This window comes from Papaver somniferum, chromosome 3, assembly GCF_003573695.1.
Source record: "Papaver somniferum cultivar HN1 chromosome 3, ASM357369v1, whole genome shotgun sequence".
Classification (NCBI taxonomy): Eukaryota; Viridiplantae; Streptophyta; class Magnoliopsida; order Ranunculales; family Papaveraceae; genus Papaver; species Papaver somniferum.
This window is the reverse complement of record NC_039360.1, coordinates 27,544,497-27,567,438: the sequence shown is the minus strand read 5'-3', so window position 1 is coordinate 27,567,438 and position 22,942 is coordinate 27,544,497. Positions and strand designations below refer to the sequence as shown.

The 22,942-nt window shown below is 36.3% G+C and overlaps 2 protein-coding genes across 2 annotated transcripts; both read right to left on the bottom strand.

The window, feature by feature from the left end:
- Window positions 1-7,573: 7,573 nt before the first annotated feature.
- Window positions 7,574-11,193, bottom strand: LOC113359201 (F-box/kelch-repeat protein At3g06240-like). Its single transcript, XM_026602874.1, has 3 exons — window positions 10,946-11,193; window positions 10,453-10,514; window positions 7,574-8,208 (listed from the first exon to the last, which is right to left on the bottom strand). Exons 1-3 carry the CDS (start codon window positions 11,191-11,193, stop codon window positions 7,574-7,576), a joined length of 945 nt encoding a protein of 314 aa, XP_026458659.1.
- A 544-nt stretch (window positions 11,194-11,737) lies between these two features.
- On the bottom strand, window positions 11,738-14,424 carry LOC113361069 (probable polygalacturonase). The gene is made up of 6 exons (XM_026604442.1): window positions 14,359-14,424; window positions 13,790-14,092; window positions 13,087-13,207; window positions 12,785-12,956; window positions 12,612-12,682; window positions 11,738-12,524 (listed from the first exon to the last, which is right to left on the bottom strand). The coding sequence occupies exons 1-6, from the start codon at window positions 14,389-14,391 to the stop codon at window positions 11,833-11,835; spliced, it is 1,392 nt and encodes a 463-aa protein (XP_026460227.1). The 5' UTR covers window positions 14,392-14,424; the 3' UTR covers window positions 11,738-11,832.
- Between the last annotated feature and the right edge of the window lie 8,518 nt (window positions 14,425-22,942).

Here is a 22,942-nt window from a genome sequence, read left to right as displayed (position 1 = left end):
CTACTAGCATATGTAGTAGATGCTCAACTTGAGCTTGGCAACTCCGAAAAAACCATAAAGGAAAATCTCGAACACTTGAGAAAACAATATAAAATGCTTTTTCCCCTTAGGGGTCCCTCTAAATATAGAGCAACCCCTTTCCCATAGATTTTACAAAAGTAGTGAATTTGTTTATGTGATTGACAAATACAACTTAAGAAAAAAAACTCTCCGATGTGGGATTAAAAGGTTTATATAGTTTCTTAAAACTACTAAAAATTGGAAACTCCACAATGTGGGACTAATAAGTTTCATTCACAAAAGAAAACAATATATTATAATTTTTATTAAAATTTTAAAAAATTATTTTTTATTAATCGTTTTCCAACAATCCCCCACATGAGTGAAAACTCAATAAAACATGAAAACATAGATAGATCTTGGTAAATCAACATCCCAATCTCACGATCCAAACAGACTGATCGTAATTCGCGATAACAACCACGTGTGATATCTCCAAGGTTGCTACCAAGCTCGTGCCGTTTTGTCCAATTTGGCCCTAGACATATCCTGTTTCTCAAAATGCTCTAGAGAATCAAAGCTCATATTCTCATAGGAAGCGGCCCACTTCCTCATTCAGATAGGTGAGTTTCCATAAAGAGTGTTATTGCTACACCCCACTTCAATCTTAAATTGAAACTATATAACCCATTAAGACTTCTTAAAAGTCATCCTTCACATGCAGTCACACTATCACGTCTACACCACAGGGAAGGGACGGAGAATAAAATTCTCTGATAGTGTTTACCTTTACCCACCACAAATTAGTTGTCTCATTCGAAACCTTGATTTTGGGATCTCCAGTCAGCAAGGTTGAGTATCCTTCATGGCAAGTTTAATTTATGAGCTTAAGCCCCTTCCCCTCGATGCATTTCTAACTGTCTCTTGGGATAAACCTTTCGTCAAAGGTTTCGCGATATTCTCCTTGGACTTTATCCAATCAATGAAAATAACGCCGATTGAGATTAGTTATTTTCATCTTTAGCTATTATAGCTTGGCTAACACAATGTATAGATAGAGCTGGCACAGGCCTATGCCAGAGAGGAATGTCTTCTAAAAAGCATCTTAGGCACTCGCCCCCCTCTCGCGCTTTATCTAACTCAATACTCTCAGATTCCATAATGAATTGAGCAATATATGTTTGTTTGTAAATCTTCCAAAAACAAACCCTCATGCTAGAGTGAAACATATCCACTGGTAGACTTAGACTCCTCTGAGTCAACTATCCAGTTTACATCACAAAGTCCCTCAAGGACAGCAAGATACCTTTCTAAATCAAATAAAAGGTAATAGAGTATTTTAGGTACCATAATACTCTATTCAGTGCATCTGAATGCTATTGCTCTGGACTATAATTATATCTACTTAACTTACTCACAATATATGCAATGTCTGGACTCTTACAGTTCATTAAATTCATCAGACATCTTATAACTCTTGAGTATTCAAGTTAAGATACTCCGTTACCCTTTTTTTCTTGAGTCTACAAGAATAATCATACGGAGTCAAGCAGGCTTGCAATCACACTGATTGTATCTCTTAAGCACAAATTCAACATAATGAGAATGACTAAGACTACATATGTTAGATTATTTTCTAATCCTCATCCCTAAGATTATATCAACAGGGCCTAAGTCCTTCAAGTCAACGTTCTCATTCAGCGCATGTTTTTAGTGGAATTAATCACATCTATGTTTGTATCAAGTAAAAGCATATCATCAACATGCAACATACAATCACACAGGCATCCTTAACAAGTTACTTGTAAATATACTTATCAGATTCATTAACTTAAATCCACTACACATTATCACATGATCAAATTTTCAATGTCTCTGTTAACGTGCTTATTTTATAAACCATACAAAATTTTGTTCAACTTACAAACTTTGTCATCATAACCTTTCACTACAAAGTCCGCAGGTTGGTCTATGTAAATTTCTTTATCTAATTCACAATTTTAGAAAAGCTGTCTTAACATCCATCTGATGTATCTCTAATTTGTTTATGACATCAATAACAATTAACATCTCAACGGAAGTAAATCTCGTCACATGTGAATAAGAATCAAGGAAATATACATCTTCTTTTAGTTAATAGCCTTTAGCTACCAACTTAGCCTAATATTTTTCCACAGTTCCATATACCTAATGTTTCCTCTTAAAGACTCATTTACATCTCATGGTCTTACTCTCTGGAGGTAAACTAGAAACCTCCCAAGTTAGGTTCCGACGGACTGAGTCCATTTCACTAAATGAAGCTTCTTGCCATCATGGGGTTTCAGTAGATATCAATGCTTCTTTACAAGTCCAGGGCTTAGACTAAGCTAGGCATGTTATGAAGTCGACTTCATAAGAAGTCTCAAGTCTAATTGTTTTAATTTTCTTAGGCTCAACCTTAACTTCATCTTCCTTTAAGATAAGTTCTGACTATTTGAATATAAATCTAGGGAATCAACAACACATCTCTAATGAGGTACATGTTTAAGAATAAACATGTTCAAAGAACTTAGCACCCCTGGATTATGTAATATTATTCACAACAAAGTCAGAAAAATCACACCAAAGTATGAAAAATCAGAACACACAACCAAAAATCTATATGTAGAAGTATACTCAGCATACCCTATATGAAGACACAATCAACATTTCTGGTTTCTATCTAGTTCTTTTAGGAAGAGGAATGACAATCTTAGTCAAACACCCTCACACTTTGACGCATTCATAAGAAGGTCATCTACCTTTCCACAAATCATATGGAGTTTCATCTGATCCTTAAGGGTACTATATTCAGGATATACTAGTTAAGAGGACTGCCTCCCCCCACAAGCCCGCAGGTAATCCTGAACTAATCAACATGGAAATTATCATCTTCTTAAGGATACAATTGTTATGTTCAAGGATTCTAATTGGTTTTGAACTTCAAGTTTATACATCTTAAGGCTTCTAAGACATCATCCTTATCCCTAAGAAAGTATACAAGATAGTACCTCGTACAATCATCCATAAAAGTTATAAACCATCTTTTACCATAGTGGTTTTGGGTTGAACTCATGTCAACTAGTCCTAAATGAATTAATTCTAAGGGCTTAGAATTACTCTGAACATTTGTGTTAAAAGAATTTATAGCATATTCATTTCACTTTTGTGTTCAAGATCCAAACTAAATTTGGGTACGTAGACTATGCTAGGCAGTTTATGCATTGACTTATAATTTTACGGTTCCAAGTCTACCATGCAAAACATTCAAAGACACACAAAAGAAAACATAAGAATCAATTATGTTCACTTCATCATATTTTCCTTTAAACTTATATATAGACCCTAAGTCCTCTAACTGTTTCCTAAAAAATCAATTCCCTTAGTTATAACAAGTTTTCCACATTTAATTAAGATTTTCAATCTTTTACCATCTTCAAGAGAACAAGATACAAGATTATTTCATATGCTCGGAACATGAAAACCTCATTCAGTGTGAGAATATTGCAGATATGAGCTTATGCTCGACCTTTCCCTTTTATGCAACCTCTGCCGCAGATGAGTTACTCATATAGAGTTTCTCGACATCCCTTATCCTCTGATAAGAGGTGAACAGGTCTCTGTTTCAACAAACATACTTAGTGGCTCCAAAGTCCACCCACCAGTCTCTCATATTGGTTATTAAAATAACTTCCGACATCATGTCAATGAACTCGTTCTAATTTGTTTCAACTAAATTAGCATTAACTTTCTACTTATTAAGGTTTTATATTGTCTACACTTTACTGTCGTATGACCAGGAATTTTACAAACATAATAATCACCCTTAATTAAAGTAATGTCGGATTCAGTTTTACGAAACATACCTTTCTTATGAAGACTACGCTTAGAGTTGTGTTTGATGTTCTTGCCTTTGTCAGCTTTGGAAGACTTGTGTTCATCCACATGCACCTGGTAGCCATGTTTCTTTTCAATTTCATGTCACAAACTTCGTTTATACTCTGACCACGGACACGGTAATTTCCCAATCACCTTATAAAAACAACTTTAGTTAACAACAAAATTCTGAACGTTTCTCTGTTTTGTAAAATATCAAAAAAAATACTTTTACAACTCCAAAAATTCTGAAATTTTACGTGGGTAACTATCAGGATGTTTACTACGTTGTCAAAAGGGCTCATCGAAATACCTTCTAGGTTAAGAGATAAACTCGAAACTCTACAGCTGACCAAAAATTCGTTTTTGTTTTTCACTCCACAATTAACATCCATGATTCACAAACCAACCAACCATTTTCGATTATTACAAATTCTAATGTCTTAAGATTGTTGGGTGCAATAATCAAAAACAAGGAAAAATCAAATAAGCAAAAGTTATTGATACTTAGCTCCTTTATAATGAAAGTAATCGATTTGATGAAACGGACGAGCTCCCATATCTCCGCAACAGCAACAAGGCAAAACTTTGGAAAAACAGAGTGAGTCACGTGTTCAACACGTTGCCCTTAAGACATTAGCGCCCGGCTACACTCAAGAGTGATGCTATAGCCCTCACAGGACGGATATCTCCAGGATAAAACACCCTACTACACCTACTACTAGCATATGTAGTAGATGCTCAACTTGAGCTTGGCAACTCCGAAAAAACCATAAAGGAAAATCTCGAACACTTGAGAAAACAATATAAAATGCTTTTTCCCTTAGGGGTCCCTCTAAATATAGAGCAACCCCTTTCCCATAGATTTTACAAAAATAGTGAATTTGTTTATATAATTGACAAATACAACTTAAGAAGAAAAACTCTCCGATGTGGGACTAAAAGGTTTATATAGTTTCTTAAAACTACTAAAAATTGGAAACTCCACAATGTGGGACTAATAAGTTTCATTCACAAAAGAAAACAACAAATTATAATTTTTATTAAAATTTTAAAAAATTATTTTTTATTAATCATTTTCCAACACAAACGAGTATGCAAAACTGAGAAACATCATTGGTGACAATGTCACCGTTCTTCTGTTCGCGTATGCAAACGTTAATAATCTATCTGCTGAATCAGGAGCAGAAGTACAACTCCATTGCGGAGATGAGTTTGTCTTTGAAAAAGATCACAAACAAGACCACCCCAACGAAACACTTACAAAGTTAGACCGTGTAAAATACAGTTGGCAAGCCGATCGTTGGCTATTCTATCATCACATGGTTGGTTCATGCAACGGTTTGGTTTGCCTTCGCTCATATAACCAAGTCACAAAAGAACTTAATTGTGGTAGAGTTTGCAATCCAGTGACAGGAGAATTCGTTTTTCTTCCAGACCCAAGTGAACCATATGAGTGGCAAGTATTTGGATTTGGATACGTTCCTGCCACCAATGAATATAAGGTTGTCAGATGCAGTTACTTAAATAATGTGTCGCAGGGACTTGTGGAGGTATATACTCTTGGCTCTCGAAATGGGTGGAGAGGAAAAGAAAAAATCCCATATCAAATCTATTGGTCAGGCCTCTTTGCTAATGGAGCCATTCATTGGATTGTTATGAGAACTCGAGGAGCAAAAGAGGTGCATAAGATTGTCGCCTTTGATCTGGCAGATGAGAAGTTCAAAGACGTGACACCAGTACCTTTTCATCTACACGGCAGACTTTAAAATAGACTCGAGTTCATTAGGGGAAATTTGTGTGTAATTCAGTATGATGCTGGCCGTGATGAAATACTAATATGGGCACTTAAACGAAGGATTGAGAATATAAGAAAACTGCGACCCAGGGCCAGAGTAACACGGTACTATGACCAAAATTGGAGTTGGAGGAAGGAGTTTAGTATAGCAATTGAAGCCGCGGGGAAATACGAGTGCGTTCCATTTGAAATCACCAAGAGCAAAGAAGTTCTGTTATGGTATGGACAGAAGGAACTATATTGCTATGACATTAAGAGCAAGTCTTATGGTGGAATCCATCCATCTTCCATCTTCCACGCCACCTCATCACTTGGAACTGTGGATGGAACCGCAAGTGTAATGGTGGAATAGTATAAACGTTATTTTCAATGGAGCTAAAAAAACGCAATTAAGAATGGAGCTAAAAAAACGCAATTAAGAATGAAGCTTTTTTTTCAGCCGTTAGATTTCAACGACTCATTTTAAATCTACGGATAAAAAAAACGCAATTCTTAATTGCGTTTTTTTTTAGCTCCATTCTTAATTGCGTTTAACGCTATTCTTATTGGGGTTCAGATGGATTCCACGAAACCGTGGAACCTTGCTTGGATTTTCTGTGGAAGACCCCAACTTGGAAGTCCCTAGACTTGACATTCCATGGTTTTTCCACACTTGGAATAGTTTGGATAACATCATAAGACTTGTTCTAATAGATCAACTTTCACTAAGCTTCGGAATGACGATGGTAAGGGCCTTTCATGCCTTCAAGCAATTCTTCACATGAATACCCTTGTTTCTTTAAAAGATCTTGGAGAACGTTCTGGTAATAATGTGACTCCCGAAAATGGTGAGAGTTTAGGGAGTAACATACCTATACTGCGACGTAGTAAAAGGAGGAAGTAGTGTTAGTAGATTATCGTGCTGTTAATTAGTAATTTTCTATCTTTTTTTTCTTTTCTTTTTTGTTTGATCGAGAAAGATAGACTATATTAGAGCAACAAGAATCTGAAAAGCATCGAGCATTAAGCAAAATTGAATTAAAAAAGACAAATTGCAGTAAGAAAACATCAAAATAATGCAATATAGAGTACATCAAATCATTAGAAACTGCCTGACAGCTCTCCTAAGACCGAACTTCCATTACTACTGGATGCGAATCCAGTTTGTGAACTGGTTACTCCTCGAGCTTTCTTCATTTGTCTAATCTTGAAATGATTTGTTGGAAGTGGTTGCCTTTGGACAGGGATTTCATCGTTTTGTTGCCTGTCCATGTCTTTTCTCTTTAATATGAAAGGCACGCCACCTGGGTTGGGTTGGCTTTGCTCCCGCTCTTTCAACGAAGGTACTAAAAATTCACTAGCGTTTCATGAACACAAAACAAGCAGACTAATTAATTAAGAGGGAAATATTCATCTAATATTACTAATGGAAATCTTTTTTTGTTTCTGGATTATCGAGCTAACTTTTAAGCTAAAAAATTAAAGGAAAAATACACAACCATATTGGCAATGGTAGTAAATGACGATTTTTACTACTCCATACGTTCTATGATTAGCAAAGGCGCTCTATGGGATTCTACCCTGCATGCATGGTGCTAACACTTCCTCCTTTTGCGCCGCCGTATTGATATCTTACTCTCCAAACTCTCATCACTATCCAAAGTCAAACTATTACCAGAACATTCTCCTAAATCTTTTAAAGAAACAAGGGTATTCATATGAATAATCGTTTGAAGGCATGAAAAATCCTTACCGCCGGCATCCCGAAGCTCAGTCAAAGTTGATGTATTATTGTCGTAGCAATATAGTTTTTTAGGTTCATGCCACAATAGAACTTGATCGCTGTTTGTAAGTGCTGCAAATAGTCTGCACTTGTACATCTCACGGCCTCTGTTTGGTATATTAAACTCTGTACTCCAACCCCAACTGGAGTCTACCAGTGAGAGCATCATATCCCTTTAAAAAATCGAAAGGTAGTGATGGGATGTCCTTGAACTTCTCATCCGCCAAATCATAGGCGACAATTCTTGCTCCTCCGTTTGTCTTGCCAATCCAATGAATTGCTCCATTTGCAAAGAGGCCTGACGAATAGAATTTGTAAGGGATAGTTTCCTTTTCTCTCCACCCACTTTGAGAGCCAAGAGTATATACCTCCATATGTCCCTTCCACACATTGTTTAACTCAGTGTAACTGCATCTGACAACCTTATACTCGTTAGTAGAAGGAAGGTATCCAAATCCATGTTCGAACCATCCGACAGAATCTGGAAGAATTAGGAATTCTCCTGTTAATGGATTGGAAATACCAACACAGCTAGACTTCGTGGCCTGGTTATATGATTGAAGACAAACCAAGCCGTTGCATGAACCAACCATGTGATTATACTCAAACCAATCTTCGGCTCGCAAATTGTATTTTACGCGGTCTAACTTTGTATTTGTTTCGTACATGTAAAATCGCTTGTCATCAGATACAAACTCATCTCCATAGTAGAGCTGTACTTCTGCTCCTGATTCAGTTGACAGATTATTAACATCTGCATACGCAAACAAGATAACAAGTTTATTCTTACCGATGATGTTTCTCCATGTTTTGCATACTCGTTTGCTCTGTAAGGCGGGTTCACCAGGTAAGCGCTGGAGTATGTTTTCTATGATATCTATGGGAAGATTCTCCATTGAAGACGACTTTGATTCAAAAGCCAACCGAGAATATAAAATACAAGTGTTTGCAATAAATCACGTTCGTACCTTATATATAGGTTCTTATAAAGAGAATCCTAAAGTGATTCCATTCTCTCTCTTTTTTTTTTTTTTTTGCATGAATTCTACGTCAAAAAAAGAAAAAAAAATGAAATTTCCATAAATAGGCGCTCGGGTGTTATTTAAATGGGCCAAGCCTATAAGCTTTCGACTTGTACATCTGTTTCAGGCATTCCAAAAGTGCTGCAGAATTAATTATCAGCTGTGGTAGCTCCTACTCTTCCATCTGCAGCAATTCATGTCTTCAAAGTGATGGGGGATTCGACCTACCGGGAACTGCATGTCTGCAAGGACAATCACTTCTTTATTGCCAAATCTGCAAAGCACGTCTTAAACAATTGCTACGCTAAAAAAACGTTTACAACCAAAATGCGAAGAAAGCAATTCATCCATCGCCAAATATGCAATGACATCATCCATTATTCATATTGCATTTTCTTTGGTTTGTTAGTCTACATCATTGACAAAGACAACCTTCATGGTGGAAGAACCCAGTAAGTGATTTTCAGAAAACCCTATGGATCCAACAAACAATGGAACTCTCTGGAGTGCATCAGCAGCTGGTTTGGAAAACTGGAATTTCAGCACTGTTCTTGTGTGTACCCTTTTGGGGATGCTGAAAACTGATCAAGGCCAGTTACGATAACTGAAAATAAAGTTGGTGCAGACATTGACTACAAAATTGCTATATAGGTTTGGTTAAAAAAAAATCCGGAAGTAGATGAGTCCAAGATACGATTTATGAAATGCCCAAGTATTAAAGATAAAGTAACCGAACATAGGCACAAAACTGGAACGTAACATATAAGGTCATTGATTGCAACAGGTAGCCTAAAAAGAATGAGTGAGAACTTAGTTCCTGACTCGGCTTAGATTTTCTTTTAATCTTGGACCTCATTCAGTTCTTATGCTCATGCATGTTTTATCAATGTAGGAAGGTGAACGAAAATATAGAACTCCAAGATTCAGGTAATAATTAAATGCAACAAACATGCTATACTGCAGAAATATGAAACAACCCCCCAACAATCTTGAACACATAAGACGAACATTTCATACTGTAATAGTAATACAAAAATAACAGTACTGCATGCTAGTATATCAAATTACATATATAACTTGTTTCGAGCAAACAACACCAGCAAGCTGTATGTATGGACAACTCCAAAATTTGCCAGGATGCAGTGAAGCCAACCAAGATTTAAGGTTTACTGACGGATTACAAACTACTCAATGACGATAAATTTCAAGAGAGAAGAATATTTTAGCTCTGATGTTTAAAGTGTAATACTGACACTTATCACAACTATAACAATTAGTTAGAGACGATCCCTGTTATAGGCGTGCCTTATTAGCATGAAGAAAATAATAATTCCAACAAAGATGTTAAAAATTCACTGACGTTTTAAAGACACAAAGTAGACGAACACTAAAGCTAAAGCACCTAGATCTATAGTAAATGACAATTATACTAATTCATAAAAGACGCTCACTTGCTTCTCTATCTTGCATGGAACTAGCACTTCCTCCTTTTATGCTCAGAACTCTCGCCATCATCCGCAGTCACATTACTACCAGAACCTTCTCCTAGATCTTTTATAGAAACAAGTGTATTCATGTGAGGAATCGCTTCAATGCATGAAAAACCCTTACCATCACCGTCCCAAATCCTAGTTAAAGTTGATGTTTTCTTGTCATAGCGGTACAATATCTTATATTCATGCCATAATAGAACTTCATTGTTTTTGTAATTGCAAATGGCCTGTATTTCTTTGGATCTTCCATTGTTATCCTACACTCTTTAATCCAACTCCAACTGTGATCGTAGTACTCTTCTTCTCGTTTTGCTATGGGTCGCAATATTTTTACAGTATTCTTTTTAAGTGTCCATACTAGCATCTGACCATGGCTGCTATTATAATGAATTGCACACAAGTTTCGCCCAAATAACTCGAGTCTACCATCACTACTCTTAAATCCCTTAAAATAATTAAAAGGTCGCGATGAAAGGTACTTACACTTCTCATCCACCAGATCATAGGCGATGATATTATACAGATCCTGGCCTACTTCATCATTCCTGCCAATCCAATGAATTGCTCCATTAGCAAAGATGTCTGACGATAAGAATCTGTAAGGGGTGATTTCTTTTTTTCTCTACCCACTTTTAGAGCCAAGAGTATATACTTCCACGTAATACTGTCGTTGCCAGCCGCTGCCGCTTATGATCGAGAAACTTTGTTTAACAATCTTATACTGAGTGGTGGGAGGAACGTATCCAAATCCAGCATGCATCCACTGTATCAAAGTATCCATTTCGCGTGGAAGAACAAAATATTCTCCGGTGGTTACTGGATTACAAATACTTATTTGATTAATAATACTACTACTATCAGGAGGAATGACTTGGTTATTAAATGAGTAAAGACAAACCAATCCATTGCATGATCCAACCATGTGATCGTAACGATACAAAGTCTGGCTCTCTATGTGTATTTTGCACTGTCTAACTTTTCAAGTGTTCCGTTGGAGTAGTGCCGCTCCAGGTTTGTTTCATAATCTCCATAGTAGAGATTTACTTCTGCTCCTGATTCAGGTTCCAGATTATTGACGTCGGCATAAGCGAACAAGAGACCTGTTTTATTTTTGCCGATGATGTTCTTCAATGGTTTGGATACTAGTTTCATCTGTAATCTGGACTCAATTGGCAATCTAGAAACTATATTTTCTTTAATGATATCTGTTGGGAGGTTCTCCATGAAATCTAAGAATGCCTAATCCCAATACTTTGCAGAGATATTAAATTTTCTCTCTTCACCTTGACACCGTAAAACCCTAACTAATGAATGAATTCTTTCTTCACTTTTAAAACCCTAACTAACGAAATGTGATTTACTACTGAATCCACCCGTGAGTCATTCAAATGGGCCAAGCCCAAAATTAATCATTAAATTTTCGACAGGTTGAAACTGCAAATAAATAATGTTAGTTTTAGGCATGGAAATGGACGGAAGTTTCAAAACAACATTACGGTACACCATCCATTTCCGCATCCTTCACTGCAACAAGAGCCATTTTTCCACCCAACCCCCCACCATATTATCGCCACCAGCAGTCGAATTATCCATAATCTAGCGCTGATGTTTAAAGGTGTATCACTGACTTTAGAAATGTTTAAAGGGGTATGATCGTCCTTTCTTCCATTAAGGGAGAAGTTATAATCATATTAGAATTTCTTGGATCCAAAAAGTATTATCAAATCTGCAAATTTCTTGGACAACGTTGCTGCTGATAATACTCCTTTTAACGTTTAACTGATAGTATTTCCAACATTTATTTATTACAGAGATGCAAAACAAAAATACACAGAAACAAGTGAAAAGAACCATGGGCCATGGCTAGGCCATGATAGAACAATTCTTAAGTTGAATTCTGTCGATTGGTAGGATATCAGTAGGGAAAGGACATGTTTTTGCAACTTGTTCTGTTAACATACTGCACGGCTTAGGACTAACACCACTTGTTAATCCATTAACATCACTACAAGTCCACGGAACAACCGTGGAGGTTGGTAGCATACTAAGCGTAACATTGGATATGCATATACCAGTAAATGGGTTTCCCTTGATACCATCCAGTTGCCCTGCACTTCTAACGTTAACACCAACCATATCACTAAAGCTTATACCATCTATAACTGGAAGAGCCGTTCTGTTGAAATTGTTATTAGGGTGGGTACTGTAGTTTCCTGTCATTAGAAATGCCAATCTCATGGTTGTCATTGTCATTCTTCTGATGAATATGTCTTTGATGTATCCACCGCGCCCTATTGCGGTTTTCATTCGAACTGCTGTTTTGGTTCTGATAGCTACAATATCTTCAACTCGAACATCTTGTATCCCACCAGACATCTCACTTCCTATAGTTAACACTGCGTTAATAGGAGATGAACAAGTGAGCCTTCTTATAATTACGTGTTTGGTTGGTTTCCCAAATGCAATTCCATATTGGTCCCATCCACTTTTTACTGAGACGCAGTCGTCCCCGGAAACAATGTTGCAGTCCTCAATGCGTACATTTGTGCACGAGTCTATAACAATCAAAGAAAGATCAAAAATTCCTTTTCTATGTAATTAGAGAGTTATAGGTAAAATAATACTAGTTGATTGTTGTAGACCTGGATTTATCCCATCGGTGTTTGGGGATGTTGGAGGGGCGACAATCGTAATTCCTTTTATGAAAATGTTACTGCACATATAGATTTGTACAGTGAGAATTTGGTTAAGTAATGCGGATAAACGAAGAAAAGTCATCTGATTAACCGTACGTAGTACGTAAAAACAAACTAACCTGCTGTAAACAGGATGGATGTGCCATGAAGGAGAATCAATTAACTTAAGATTGGTTATCTGAACTTGGTCAGAGCTCATAATTTCAATCAAGTATGGCCTGTTGGATTTAAGCTCGGTTTTGTATCTTTGCCACCACCAAGCACCTTGTCCATCTATTGTTCCCATATCACCTACAATTTTACATGTACATAGTCAAGGACCCAAATACTCATGCTATTTCAGCAATATATTCTTCTCCATATAACTGTGCAAAATTATAGAAACCTGTTATTATTGTTCAAATAAAATAAAATAATGTACCTGTTATTATAACATCTGTGAGCTGCGTTCCAAAGATGAGGCTGATGTATCGTCCGCCCGGCAGGTCTTTACCTCTGCCATAGGACGGCAGGGGGCCTATAATAGGCCACTCGCTTAGATCCTAAAATCATCAACAAATTGTCAATTAAACCATATGTAGTTTCACTTACTCGGATATTCAGACTTTAACACGGCTTTGAATGCATATGTATGTTTCTACTCTTGCATATAGAAAGATAGCCAAAACATGGATTCACAAACACTTTATGGATGGTGAAAATTGTCAGATGGAATTTAAGAGAATTTAAGAGAATCATGTTCATGTAATTACAGAGAGTGGCCATCACATGTTAGGTATTCATCTTTAAAGGCCTCCCAACCCTCCTACCTAACTGTTTATCCGTTGGTGTGTTCTGAGTTTAATATAACCCGTTTCTTTACATCCAAAATCATGTATATATGCAGTTGGATACAAACAGGAAGCAGCAGTGACCTCAAATTATGAGATATGAGAGCCAATTTGCTTTGGCCCGAACCCGATATAGATGGAGTCAACAGACAAATGCCAGTGAACACGTATTATTATGAGGGATATGCTTTGGTTGTAACTTGTTTTTTTGAAAATTATCGTAGGAATAAAAAATGGTGCCCAGATTATGAAGTTAATTATTATAAGCAAAAGTAAATATGTGAAAAATCGAACCTGAGAAGCAAGAATGACGGCGTCTTTGTGAAGGTAAAGTGTGAAATGACTAGTGAGGTTAAAGCTTCCGGTTAGCCATCTTCCTGGGGGAACAAAGAGCTGAGATCCACCGTCGTTTTGGAACTTGCTAAGAGATGCAATGGCTGATCGGAAAGCCTTTGTATTTGAAGTCTTTCCATCACCAACTCCTCCAAAATCTTTCAATGACGCTGTGTGGTTTCGACAATTAATGGCAGTATAATCAAATGACTCAGCTCCTCTTGATAATAATAAACTTACTAGTCCAAGTAACACAAACAGTACCTGTAAATAAAAAACACAAATTTGTCATTAACATGAAATTTAGAGCGACAAACAGAGTATACAATTGCAGAGAAAGATCCGTCATAGGCAAATGAAAAGAATAAATGGTTTTAAAGAAGAAGCCAATCTGTACAAGTTAATTATCCGGGAGAAGAAACATCAGAATTAGAAACAAAAATCCACATTACAGGGGCAAAAAAAAAAAAATCTTGGATTCACGATAAGAAGAAAAGAAAGTAAAACATAAGAACTAATAAAGGGATTACTTGAGCTCTCCGGATGCTTCTCATGAGCTTCATTGTTAAACTTAAAAGAAGAAGGGGTTGAGGTTTTGCTGGAAATGAGTAGAGTATATATAAAGAAGATGGTCTGGGTCATTGTTTTTTTTTTTTTTTTTTTGATACTAAGGAAAATCATTCATTGATAGAGATTAAAAATTATAGAGATCATTTTTGACCAGAGAGAGAATATCTTGTGGAAAATTGTCTAAGTATGAAAAATTTGCAGCTTGTAGTCTAGCTTTTTTGGCCAGTTCACGAGCTGCATTATTACCTAATCTGTTTACAGACTTGCAAAACCAAAAATTTCTACTACTGAATTTATGTTTAGCTACTTCAATTAGAGTTTGATTGAACCAATGAATATGTAGTTCATCTTCAGAGATAGATTTAACTATATTTTCACAGTACATTCTCCAGTGGTCTGGGTCAGTGGGTTGTTTTAGTGAACTTTAAGGCATAAAATTTATAATTATTCATTTACGATTATATATATATATATATATAATAATAAACAGTCCAGGATCCCCTCTCAACATCAGAATAGGGAGTGGGGCAGGAGTGGGCCCCACTCTCCTCTCACACGTTGCACGCACATCACGGTGCACCAATTATTTTTGTAAAAAAAATTCTAAGTCCCTGTTGTTTTTTAGTTGTTTGTTGATAATTTAGAGAAAAGAAAAAAGAAAACACCCAACTCAATTTTATCAAAAAAAATAATCAATTATAATAATTTTTAAAAACAACTTTTTTCAGTTTCTGAGAATAATGGATTTTTTCGCTTATGATTAAAATAATAAATTATTATAATGGTTACCTAACACATATATAATCCGGTATGAGCTACACAATGGTCCATTCTAACAATACTTACCAAACAGCCCTCAAAAGTTAACAAAAGCAGTGTGCTTAAAGCTCACCGTGGATGTTTTTTTCCGAAATAAATTTTGCGTTAATCACATGTAATGCCTATTCCTAAGCACAAGGTTAATAAAATCTTTTTGACAAAGCAGGTGGCATGGAAAATGAGTTACGGCATTATGGGAAAACCACTGGAAATAGAGTTTCCAGCGAACGAAATAAATAATATAGCCAATGATAAAGTGTTCATCGCCAGCATTACCATGAATATCGCTCAATATGAAGTCTAGCATGGAAAAGAATTTGATCCCACAATGCGAGTTCAAAAAAGAATTTGCAACGTAATAGCCGCTAAATGTTAGAGATGTAACATCATCTAATAAAAAATTTAACCCCGATTAAAATAGCCCAGACCTAATACAGGTAATTGATAACAAGTATATATCATGGTTAAATTGGGGTCTATGTCACTTAATTGGGGCCTATAGCTACATGACAAAATAGGGTCATTAAGAAATAATTCATAGAAACCCCATATCCACTATTTATGTTAATGCCTAATATGCCCTTGTTAAATTAGTACTAATTCGGATAATTAAATAATGTTTAATCAAGTTGATCCTGAAATTAACTTTCATTAATACATAATCAACACTTGTAAAAAATTTAATTTTTTTCAAAAGACTCGATCCATAATCTGTTGATGTTAGTGATTTTGTAAACCTATTTTGGGTTGAGTTTATGCCAAAAGACGATGTAAACCCAGAATCGGAGTTTAATCAATACCCACATAAACCGATTCCAAAAATAGGTGTTTATATATGTCCATACAATCCGAATATGCCTTACTTTCAGAAACAAAATATTCATTACATAGTTTAGGAAATTAGCGCACTACATATATAGGATTCAGTATGGGAATTCTAGAATTTGACACATCAAATGCTCTTCAATGAACCTCCGAGCACGTCGGTACAACGTCATATATTCTTTGTGGTGAATGAAATTAGTTTCCCCATTACGAATTCTCCATAGCCCGTTGAAACGTTCCAGCTGAAATTCAACGTATTCTTAAATGTTAGTATGTGAACTTTTGACATAGGTATAAAAATGATCGCATTACTCACTTTTTCCCTAAGAGGAGCTCGTGGATGATAGTGGTACATCATATTTCTAACTTTTACGTACTATCGCATTGCGCTTTTTATGTATTGAAATCGAAAAGCCAAGTCTCTCCATTTACGGTTATCGGGATTCGCGGTACGCCCGTAAAAGAACTCTTTAACTCTCTTCCAAAACATTGAATAGATTTCATTCGTACGTTCACGGAACGTATTAGCAAACGATTTAACCATACACAAAAATCTTCAAATGGTCCCCATTCCATTTTCTAGTCTAAGTGTGTGATGTGGGAGTGGCTCAAAGAGGTTGTCCTTATATAGATGAAGTCTCAACGGCTATTTTTTTGAACTCAATTCACACAATCATATTTTTAGAGATGACCACATAAATCGATTGTGTCGTTACAAAATCATATAAAATATGCCTCTCATCAATCGGGCTTTTGTAATGCACATGTAATCAGATTCTTGGCAAAAAAAAGTTACAGAAGTTTTCTTCATAACCATTGGATTACATATATGTACATGAAAACCGATTCTTAGAAGAAAAAAAAGTTACAAAACTTTTCTTCATAACTATCGGATTACATATATGTACATGAAAACCGATTCTTAGAAGAAAAAAAGTTACAGAACTTTTCTTCATAACAATTGGGTTACATATAGGTACATGTAAACCTATTCTGGAACTGAACCTCTGGGAAGCTGTCAGAATCGGGTTACATATAGGTACATGTAAGCCGATTCTGACTGAAAAAATGCCAGAATCCTGCATTTTTTGCACACACATTGTAGTTGGTTATTTTATCACGTCTTGGACAAACACCAACAATTTTCAAAAGAAACCATATTAAGTCATTCATAAACTAGGAATATAACCAAACATAATCCGACAATAAGTTTAAGACAGACATAAGTTTTGACTCCATAATTATTCATAGTTAAAGACATAAACATGAATATAACCATTCATTCATGAACATCACCACCACGACCACGTCCACCGCGTCCTCGTTTACCAGGTTGGGCGTTGTTCGATGCACCTTCAGACATCTTTTTTTTTTTTTTTTTTTGGGGGGGGGGGGGGGGGGGGGGGGGGGGGGGGGGGGGGGGGGGGGGGGGGGGGGGGGGGGCTCTCTTCCTCTTATTCTTTGGCTCATCCTCCTCCTCCAGCTTCCCAAACTTTTCACCAGCTTCTACATCTTCGAGACTGTTCAATTCATCAATCATCTTTTCATTGACCTTAACATTTTCCCTTCCCTGATTTGTAGTTTTGCTTGGGTTATCAAGTACCTGACTCGGCTTCTGTGTTTCCATTTTAAAGAACAAACATTCAACAAAAAACGTTAATAACATTAACAAAACCGTAATTGAGTAACAATAAGCACCAGACGTTCGATAGCCGTATCTTTGTCCTCTATCTTGGGCCTCTCATCTACTCGTATCACTCGAGTATGGGAAACATTGAGGTAGCATGACATGTAACCCGGAATTGCATCATCATCTGTTCGAGATGGACCATCCATAGGATATCTGTGAAATGCTCTGTCTTCCTAATAATCACATGATGGTAAAGGCTTTTGAACAATGTCAATATCATTATCATATAATTTGGTTTTTTTCTCATTGATTTTGAACATCTTGTGCTCCTTTGGGATTTTTTCTACGTAACCGCATTGTCTTGTGACTCTCGTCGGGTTGTACATTACATGTCTTCTTGGATGAAACAAAGGCCCAAAATAATCAGTTTTCTCTCCGCACCCAACATTCTTTCGTTTTCAAGTTGTCCAACTGACGTCTCAACTTTAGATAATCCTTTTTTTTGTTCTTCGGCTTACTTTTGTAAGTTTACTTGTCTCCATAATACTCGTGGTCTCATTCCTTGTTCTCAAAATCCCTTTGGGAAAATATTGGGAAGTGCAAATATATCGACGCCTGCAGAAAAGCCATATTCCCTTCGATTTGGTTCCTTTGAGCCCTAGAATTCTTTCTCAACTCGTTCAAAGAGTGTGCAAGGATGGCAGTGCCCCAAGAGTATTCGTGAATCTTGTCAAACGGTTGCAATAGCTGGATAAAGTTGGCGCTCACACGGGCACCGGAAACATCGGGGAAGATAACAGCTCCCAAGACGTAGAGGACATACGCATTGGCCGTGGCGATAATACATTCTGGTGTCACCTCTTTTCCCTCAGCAGGAAGCTTCTTTGTTCCTATGAAGTTGTCCCTCAACTTTGAGAGACGGAAGATTCTGTGCTTTGACTTGCCTACCAGCATCTTTGACTTGGTCCTCTCCTCATCCCATTGGAACACATCCTTGGTGAACGCGTAAATCTTGTCCCACTCAAGATCTTTCGTGTACTCTTTGTGCTTCACAGCTTTACCTTCTATGCTTAGCCCAGTAATGAACTTCGCATCATTTGTATTTATCGTCAGTTCTTCAAACAGAAGATGCAAAGTATCCATTTCCCCGAAATATCTCTCGGCAAAGGAGGAACAAAGAGGTTTGTCGTAACCAAGGTCCAAATTCTCGACCGCAGGTATCAACCCCATAGAATTGACTAGATGGATTACTTCTGAAACTTCTCCAACGGTTGATTTTATTGCTTGCAATGGCCATTGCCTCATCATACTCAGTAACGTTCCTAGATTCATAAGACGAACGGCATCCATGTGATCCTATAAAACAAAACAAACCCGGTGGACAACAATCAAAACACTACATGGATAATAATTTTTATGTTATATAACATAAGGTTTAGGTACTTACTATTGTGTGGAAAACGACGGCGGGCCAACTACCTTTGTACCCCTATAACATCTGTCCTCCATCACCGGGTAACCCGTAAACGGGATCCTTAGGGCCGCGAGAAAACATCTTCAACGAGTCGGGCATGTGGTCCTTTTCTTCTTCTTTGGACCATCTTTCTTCTTACCATCTGTCTTACCTTGTTCTTGAGCGTCTCCTTATTGGACTTGTTCTTGAAATTCTCCTATCTCTTCATCAACTTTCTTCTCACTTTCTTCTTCATCACTTTCATCCTCATCTTCTTCTTCATCACTTTCATCCTCACCTTCTTCTTCATCATTTTCACTCTCATCACTTTCTTTTTCACCACCTTCCTTGCCACCAATTTCTTCTTCATCGATCTCTTTTCCACCGCTTTCTTCCTCATTAACGTTCTCATCACTTTGTTCTTCGGCAACTTATCTATCACTACCTTCTTGTTCAGTAGGTGTATCGGAATCATACTCTTCATGTGTTGGTTGCTCCGCTTGAGGTGGTGGGTCATTCATGCTGGTCCCTTTGGCTTTACACCCCGTGGCCCTTCGGTGGGAAGCATTCAAATTATGACTTTATTTTCGACGAGGTCCCAAAGGCTTGGGAGAAGCAAAGTCATGTTTCCTCTTATATTTATTTTCGGCTTGCTTTTGTTGGTTTCCCTTGTTTGGCCTGTAGAATACGGAGTTAAGTGACAAACAACAATGGAATCGAATGCATTTTTTTAAGTCAAGGTACACAATCGGTTTACTCGATATACATATAAAATCCGATTCCTAACATAACAAATAACCAATCGGTTTATTCAAGTGCTCATGTAATCCGATTCTAACAAAACAAAACATACAGAAACAATGGGTTGTTCTTCTTAGAGGAATTGGTCTACTCGATACACATATAAAGTCCGATTTCTAACATAATAAAACCAAAAATCTTATTTTTAAGTGCTAATGTAAACCGATTCTACTAATCGGTTTTCTCGATATACACATAAAGTCTGATTATTGACTAAGCATATAAGAATTCAAAGGCTACACAATCGGTTTTTGTGAACACATATGTAATCTGATTCTAACGAAAAAAAGTTACAGAAACAACGGTTTTCCCTACCATAACTGAATCGGGCTATTTATATACTAACATTTTCTGATTCCTATTCACATGCAGAACAATCGGTTTATGTGAGCAAGAACATAAACCATTTCTAAACAGAATCGGTTTACTTGTAAACTAACATAATCCGATTCTGTAAAACCCGGAAAATTTTGATTTCAAAATTTTTGATTTCTAAGCGATTGCATGTTACTAAAACCTAGTTTATAGGATTGGGTTGATAGAAATGTACCTGATTCGACCCATTTCCTCCTGTTGTTGTTCGATTAGTTTATAGGATTGGGTTGATAGAAAAGTACCTGATTCAACCCATTTCCTCATGTTGTTGTTCGATTAGAGATGGTTCTTCTCGAGCAACCGTTTTCTTCTTCGGTTTGTTTCCAATTGCTTTAACAATTCCGGGATTATAATCACTAGGATAAGTGATTCCAGTGGCTTGTTTGTATCTTGATGGTTTCGACATTTTATAGAAGAAAGAAAACGATTAATCGTTTTTGGATCGACGATTTTTGGTTTCAAAAAAGAAAAGAAAAAAGAGGAAATAGAAGAGATGAAGAATCGGTTTATGAGATAGAAATGAAAACTGATTTTAGTTTTAGGTTTATTATTAAGAGTTGATGGGGATAATTGAGTAATAGTAATATTTTTAGAGAGAAATTTTGGTAGTTTCAATAAATTTAGACACCCCTTATCATTGTTTATAAGGTAGATGAAGTAATCTATAGGTCCCAATTAAGTGACATAAACCCCAATTTAACCAGGGTATATATCTTTATTTTATTACAATTATTAATACGACCATCTCCGATCACTTGTATTATTGTTTTATAATCGACGAGTATATATCAAGTTAATAATTGTAATGCTGAAACTAATTGCTAATAATATTAAGCTAATAATTCCATAAAAAAATGAGTATACCAAATTAATTAATTAATAATATTAAGTCAATGACTGTAGGAATACGTAAGGATGTATTGAACCACCGCTGTGTATAATCTGGTCAAGGCTCCGACAAGCAAAGACAAAAGAAAATAAAAAAAATACAGCTGGAATGTGATAAAAGTTAGTTAGTGGGATTAATTTATTTATTGAGTTTTTATTTGTTTTGGATTTATAGTTAACAACTGTTGTTTGTTTTTTGTTTGTTTCTTTTGTTGATGAAATAAAATTTTATTGCTTAAATAAGAAGGATGTTCTGATTTTGTGCTAAAATCACAGATAGCTTGATCAAAGTTATCAAATTGCTGAATATCATATACTGATTCTCTAACACTTTTAGTTTTAGCTATTGAGTCAGTAATTTAATTATCATCTCTACTAACAAAAGAAAACTAACATGAACTGAAGAAAAAAAAAGTACTTAAAATTTTGGTTTCTTTTACTCCCTCTGTTCCTTTTCAATAGGCTGGTTTGTTTTTAGAAAAAAATAAGGAAATTAAGAGAATTAATCGGTGAAAGTGGTCCTCATGACACTTGTCAATAAAAGAAGTGAAGTGAAATGGTCCTCATGACACTTGTTAGCAAAAGAAGTAAAGTGAAATGGTCCACATGACACTTGTCATCAAAAGAAGTTAACAGAAAAGTGGTCCCAAAATATTAACGTAACATTTGACTTTCCCAATTAGGAAACCAGCCTATTTTTTGAAACATTTATTTATAGAAACCAGCCTATTAAAAAGGAATAGAGGGAGTGTTAGATTTCTGTTCTCCCATTGAATAATCCATGAGTCCTCAATAATAGCCTCGATCTCCAACTTAACATCAGCCTCAACGCTTCACGAACAACTAGACATTCCCCTTGATTTGGATTTAAGATTCCATCACCATAGCTTCCTCGTACCCAATCACAAGTCCCTCCGTAGTCACGCAGAAAAATTCCGCTGCCAATTAGACAGTTTAACATTAATGTTGTACGGTCCAGTATCATATTTTCATGCAGATAAGAACTTAAATGATATTGAATTTTACTTATGTTGGTAAACGGGTTGAGAGAAACTCCCTGAAACACTGCCTCACATCTGTCTTTTCTAATGATCCAGGCACCAATCATGCAAGGAAAGAGGCATCTGTCATCTGAAGCAGTATTAGTTCCATTGAGACAGCTTGTGACCCATTCAGAAACACTATTTCATTGGCCTCTAACTGCATCGATATCAATATGAATTCCTCTCCAAACATCCCTGGCATGTCTACAATCGAAAATGAGATGTTCAATTATTTCCACACCACTCCACAAGATCCACAATGTATTTCAATGTCAGGGTTATGGGTAGCGGTTTATTTCTTGTTGGATGACATTAATGAATGCATTTCCAAACAAAACGCTTAAGCATGTGAGCAGCAATGCAACCCCATAAATCCTTCCATACTCTTGATTGTATATTTCTGCCATTAACTTGAATTTCAGAGGATTACTTAGTAAGATGATTGTATGCAGTTTTTACTGAGAATTTGCCATATTTTATTGGTGTCCAGATCATTGTATATTTTTTTTGGATGTATCAAGGAAAATGTCTTAAATCTGCTAAGAGAGATACATTCCAAGTACCTGAGTATGAAATGATTAGTTCAGCTACATCTTGATAAAATATATGCATATCATTCACTGGAATATGAGGATGATTCATTCGTGGAACCTATTTATCCTTCCAAATTTTAGTTCTTCTGCCATTATTAACCTCCAGGAAGTTATTCT

Bases quoted from the DNA above. Each gene is read 5' to 3' on its own strand.
- LOC113359201 (XM_026602874.1), bottom strand. From the start codon at position 11,193: ATGGAGAACCTCCCAACAGATATCATTAAAGAAAATATAGTTTCTAGA. The intron at 10,515-10,945 runs GTTAGACAGTGC...TTGGATTGGCAG, and splicing joins TCCAACGGAACACTTGAAAA to GAATGATGAAGTAGGCCAGG. The intron at 8,209-10,452 runs GTAAGTACCTTT...TTGCGTATGCAG, and splicing joins TGATCTGGTGGATGAGAAGT to ATGTTAATAATCTGTCAACT.
- LOC113361069 (XM_026604442.1), bottom strand. From the start codon at position 14,391: ATGAAGCTCATGAGAAGCATCCGGAGAGCTCAA. The intron at 12,957-13,086 runs GTACATTATTTT...GTAAAATTGTAG, and splicing joins CACAGATGTTATAATAACAG to GTGATATGGGAACAATAGAT. The intron at 12,683-12,784 runs GTTAGTTTGTTT...CTATATGTGCAG, and splicing joins ATCCATCCTGTTTACAGCAG to TAACATTTTCATAAAAGGAA.